This window comes from Cynoglossus semilaevis, chromosome 13, assembly GCF_000523025.1.
Source record: "Cynoglossus semilaevis isolate Cse_v1.0 chromosome 13, Cse_v1.0, whole genome shotgun sequence".
Lineage (NCBI taxonomy): Eukaryota > Metazoa > Chordata > Actinopteri > Pleuronectiformes > Cynoglossidae > Cynoglossus > Cynoglossus semilaevis.
The window spans coordinates 331,774-337,076 of NC_024319.1; the positions used below are offsets into that span (position 1 = coordinate 331,774).

Here is a 5,303-nt window from a genome sequence, read left to right on the forward strand (position 1 = left end):
GAGATGAGGAGGACAGTGGCCGAAGCAGAGAGAGGCATTCCAAATCCTCAGGCTCCAGACACCGCAGCGCCAATAAGCGCTATCCTAACCTCAACAAACTCCCAGCTTCGGTCAAATTTTGGGTGAATGGAAGAGGAGATGACTCTAATACTCCTCCGACATCCCTTCACCCCTTACTACCGTCCTCCAAGCGCAGAAGAAGTGGAGGGATGGACCGAGATGATGGCGGTAGAGTCGGTGAGCGACGACCTTTGTTAATGCATTATGAGAAGGAAAAAGCTCAGACAAGAGAAGGGCTATCCTTCCATGAGTGGGACTCTGAGGATGATGACAACGACGAGGATGAGGAAGAGGAAGAAAGGGTGAGAATAAGGGAGCAAGAAGACAGAAGAAGAAGAGCAAGTAGAGGGACAGTGTCTGCATCTGAGAGAAACAGAGCCAGGGTTGAGGACAGTTACTCAGATGAGGGCTCATCAGGGGAGTTTGGACGTTTTGAAAGGTACTGGGAAGGAGGTGCTAGTGGAAGCGGAATAGGAGGTATAGGTGGGGGAGGTTGGTTCTTTGGCACCTACCCCTCCAGAGAAAAGGGAGGAAGTATCAATAGTCGGGATGATTCTTTCTTAGGAAGTCGAGGAGAAGGATGGTTTGGTGCTGATTTCTGGGGTTCAGGCCCTGGTGGAGGTTGGGGATCAGAAGGTGGGCTTGGAGGATTGGGATCCCAGTGGCCTCCTCCCCCTACAGCCTTCCCTCCACCAAGACGATATTGGTCAATGGATAAGATCCCCGTGAAGGGGGATAAAAAGTGGAAGAGTGGGGGAGGGAAGAGCAAGGGAAGAGCGAGAGACACAGAGGAGGAAGCAGGGCGGGCAACCATTTGTTCCTGTAGCCTTTACCCCCAACCTCATCCGTACCCACATGCTCACAGTCGGTCACACACCTCACACTCCAAGAGAGGAACCGCAGTGCTTTCCCGCAGCCAGGAAGAGCTTCTTCCCCACTGCCACAGCTTTAGTGGGAGCTCCCGACCCAAGCCTTTGCCTCCAAAACCGGATCAGGCCAAATCTGGCAGCCAATCTAACCTCAGCACACAGACCACAGACCATCCACCTCAGCCGTCACCATCACCGCCACAGCAACAGTCCGTATCGCCAACCTCTCTCCCAATGCCCATTCCGCCTCCGCCCTCTTCATCCTCTGTCTCGCCGCCAGCCGGGGTAGGGATGGTAGGCCAGGCTCAGGCTCCAGCCAGTGCCAAGTTACAATATCAGAGACTGCGTTCGGTGCCACAACCACGGAGGTTCTACTCCCCCCACCTGCCACTCAAAGCCAAGAGCCTGTGCTCTCGCCGAGGGTCAGCCCACTTCTCCAGTCTGGAGAGTGAGGTATGACAGGGGGAGACGAGAGAGGGAGACGTGGGAGCAAGCGCACCTGCTATTGAGAACCGTGGTGCCAGTGATGACACAAGGAACACAGCTGTCTCAGTGACCACTGGTAATCAGTTGAGAAACATCACAGCAGGACCTGATACTGACGGTAGTCTCATTGCTAACACTACACTGTGTGACAGCAACACTACTGCCACCAGCTCCATTGTACGTGTTCTGGTGAGGGCAACTGTGAGACACCACACCAGGCTGAGCTACATCCGTTTGGATGGTTCTAATGATGAGGAGAGCGAAGGTGAGGCTGCACCGACGAGGACCGCCGCTCCAGAACTCCTACTGCGCTCAGAGCTGAGCTTTGTGATGTCATCCTCTGTTCTCCTTCCCTTTCCGGGTCACAACTACAGATAAGAGTAGTCTCCAGTTTGTGAGTAATGATGTCATATTTGTACACACAAGCCAACGCTTACAGGAGCCAACACACACACACACACACACACACGAACGGACAGATTTAACGTATGCTCAAAACGTCTCCCTCCCTCTGGCCTTGAAAACACTTGGGGTGGAATGTGGGGAAACCCTGCCCCTCCCTGAAGAAGCTGTTGTTCCTGACTTCTTTGTCCTGGGTGGATCTGGATGAAGGAGAGACTCTTTCTCTTCCTCGCTTTCGTAAATCAGTTCATATAAAAAGCAATGAAACCACCTGGCCCGAGTCCTCTGTCCTGAGAACATTTTACTGGACAAGTGAGGACAGTTTATTTTCTCCTTGACCTCACCAGACCATCAGACCATCTAGCTTTGCCCCAGGACCATCTATGTGATGTCATGTTTTATTAGAAACTCTTTTAATCAGTGAGAATGAACAGGCACCTCCTCTCTCTTGGAGCTCGTCGTGTATTTGAGCAACAAACTGAACTGTGAAAACAAGACCATATGAACAAAAGGTCATGTAGCAGATTTTTCTTTCTCTTGTCTCTTTTCTTTACCACCCCACCCTCCGCCCCCCTTCTCCGCCCCCTTTCTATTCTATGGATACAATTCTCTCACTGTGTTAGAGTTTTAATAAGGAGCAGGCTGGATGTGGCTAGTGTTGGAGGAGAGAGTGATTCAATGGCAGTGCCAAATTTCCACACAAAGGCTTTTAAGCACCATTGGTTCAGCTTTAATTCAATTACATGGTACGACCTCTAACCCCCCCTACCCCCACCCCTCCCCGGCCCCTCACCTCATTTCACCCTCCCGACACACACGCCTCTCCTTTTTTCCCTTCTCTATTTGAGCCTCCCCGGCCCCTCACCTCATTTCACCCTCCCGACACACACGCCTCTCCTTTTTCACCTTCTATATGTGAGCGGCACATAATTCACCATCATGTAAATGAATGGAGATGATATTGGTGCAATATCTGTAATTGGCACTAGATGGCTGCATAATATTCTAATATGCTTTAGAGTCTTGTGGTGAGTCCAGTAATTGCAGCTTCATGACACAGAGAAGAAGGTGAAGTTCTCATGATTTATTCACAGAAACCCAGTGCAGTGTGAGCCGCTCCTCGCTGCCGGCCGTGTTACGCCGCTCTACGTTATATTTGGAGAAGACAGATTATACAAAGCACAATTTCTCATTGTATTTTTCAAGACATGCTCGCCACAGTTGTTACTGCACAAATAGTATCGAAGTACTATGGACTTTAAATACTTCCTTCGGATGAGAGAGACTCAGTGAGTGGTGAAAAGTGAACGTTTCCCAGCATTCCAGTTTGAGGTGCACATACATCAGCTGAGGCTTCAGTGAATGCAGTCAATAATAAGTCCTGTTGTCAAGGTGACTGTTTGACTTTGAGCAATATTCCCATCTTCAATGTGACAGGGATGCAGTGGCACGTCAGTGTGTACATCTTTGGTAGAGTGAGTCTTTGGAGTATGTTCCTTCTAATTAAACTCATTTTATTTATTCCTGCTAGATTAACCCAGATTGGTCAGAAGTACTCATTAGAATACACAGGAAGCAGTTCTGGCTGACAGTATGAGTATAACACGTTTGGGTGTAGTCGACTGTCAACCTTGGGAAGTGTGGCGTGTCTCTCCATTGTTTCCACATCGTCTAAGACCAGCCACAGCAGCTGAGCAGCTCCTCTTGTTGTAGATGAATGTAGCCTGGACACCATGTAGCAGAAGAACACCTACTTTTAGACTTTGTAGATTTTTGGACACTGTTCATAATTGGCTTGAAGGGGTGGGGGAGGGACGGGGGTGAGGGACTGTGCATAGTGTTTGTGCATGTTGTCACAGAAGCGAGGGTTAGTGGACCGTCTCAAGTCCTCTGGAACTCTTTAGCCTTTCAGTGAGAGCAGACGGAATCTTTTATCTGAACATGTTTTGCTTTTTCTACGTCAGTTTAGAAAAAAAAAACCTTCTGTCTTTGGTTTCCTGTTCTTTTTTCTTTTCTAGAGAAACATCCTTGGGGAAACTCCAAGAATCATTTGCATGTTTAGCTGAATGACATCTCAAAGATCTGTGACAGGAGGGTTGTCATGTTTAATTGTAGCGAATGCTTAGGACCCAGGGCGCCACCTTTCAGTGAGGTAGTTAGCTCACCCTTCTTCACTGCACCCCACACTGGAACTGATGCAACAGTTTGACTGCTTCATGTGTAACAACCAATCAACAGGGCTAAAACCTGCTATGTCATTGAGCATCACTGATTTCTACTGAGGCGCTAATACTTAAGTCTGTGACTGCATGAACAGAAGTGACTCTTCTTTGAAACCCTCACAATTATTTTGTTTTATTTATTGATTTTATGCTGAGAAAAAAAGAATATATTAAAATATACTATGTTTCTGAGAATGTACCATGTTATACTGTGATTTAACTGAGATATTTTATTGTATTCAACTATTGTTTGAATTATATCATTTATCTATAAAGAAATATATATGTACAAATGAATATATACATATATACATAAAGGTATATATATATATTAGTTAAGTTTGGTATATTTGGAGGAAGTGTTAGATGAAATAGTTTTAAATGTTTTAGCTTTGTAGCGACACTGAAATCCTTTTTGAATCTGGATTCCTCCTCTGACTGTGAAGACATTAGTGCCTGTGACAAAAAAGACAAGTAAAAGTCTCAACTCTATTCATCTGTATCTACTGTAGCTATCAGTCTGTCACTCCTCTACTACCTAACATTGTTTTCTGCATACACTCCACATCCATGGTTTGGTTTTTGGTTGGGTTTTGTTCTTTTTTCCTTCTCTCAGACGACTCGTCGTCTTCTCTCCTCCAGTTCTTCACTTTTGTCGTCACTCATTTTTATTTTACTTTTAATCATTTCTGTTTGGGTTTATTTTTCTAGTCTTCTGTCTTCACTTAGCAAAAAACAGAGACCAGTAGATACTGTGTTCTTGCTCCTCTTGACTGATTGTTGTTGATGATGATGATGATGATGACCAATTAATTGACTGATGAAATAATCAATGAACAATGTTACTATTATTGATGCGACTGAAGTGTGTATCTGACGACCATGCCACTGTAGCAAGTCTGGGCTGTACCACACCACCAGCGAGCAAATGAGGCCACAGTTGCTATGGTGTTGCCATGGAATTTCATGGCGTTGCCATGGTGTGCTTTGCCGTGCCACCACCTGGTGCCTGCTGGGTTATATTGCTTAATGTCCTTCACTTTCTCCAAAGCACTGGTCAAAGATCTGCTATGTGCCTGTGTCAGTGCTGAGTCCTGAGCCTCAATCAACGGGAGTGGAGATGTGTAGAAGTTGGTGACGTGTCTGCTCTCTGCCAATCTAGACTGGACTGGTTTGGCCTGAAGTGGGTTCAATAGAGCGCTGATCCCATGTTGACATTACCACTCTGTTCTGTGCTGCATGTACTGGAGTTCTCAGCACAATC

At 46.6% G+C, this 5,303-nt stretch overlaps 1 protein-coding gene across 1 annotated transcript in view; it reads left to right on the forward strand.

The window, feature by feature from the left end:
* grin2db (glutamate receptor, ionotropic, N-methyl D-aspartate 2D, b) overlaps positions 1-1,793 on the forward strand; it is a 33,649-nt gene extending 31,856 nt beyond the window's left edge. The window contains 2 exon segments of the mRNA XM_025061448.1: positions 4-1,382; positions 1,500-1,793. Of these exon segments, the coding sequence (XP_024917216.1) occupies positions 4-1,382; positions 1,500-1,793 (1,673 nt within the window).
* Positions 1,794-5,303: the final 3,510 nt, after the last annotated feature.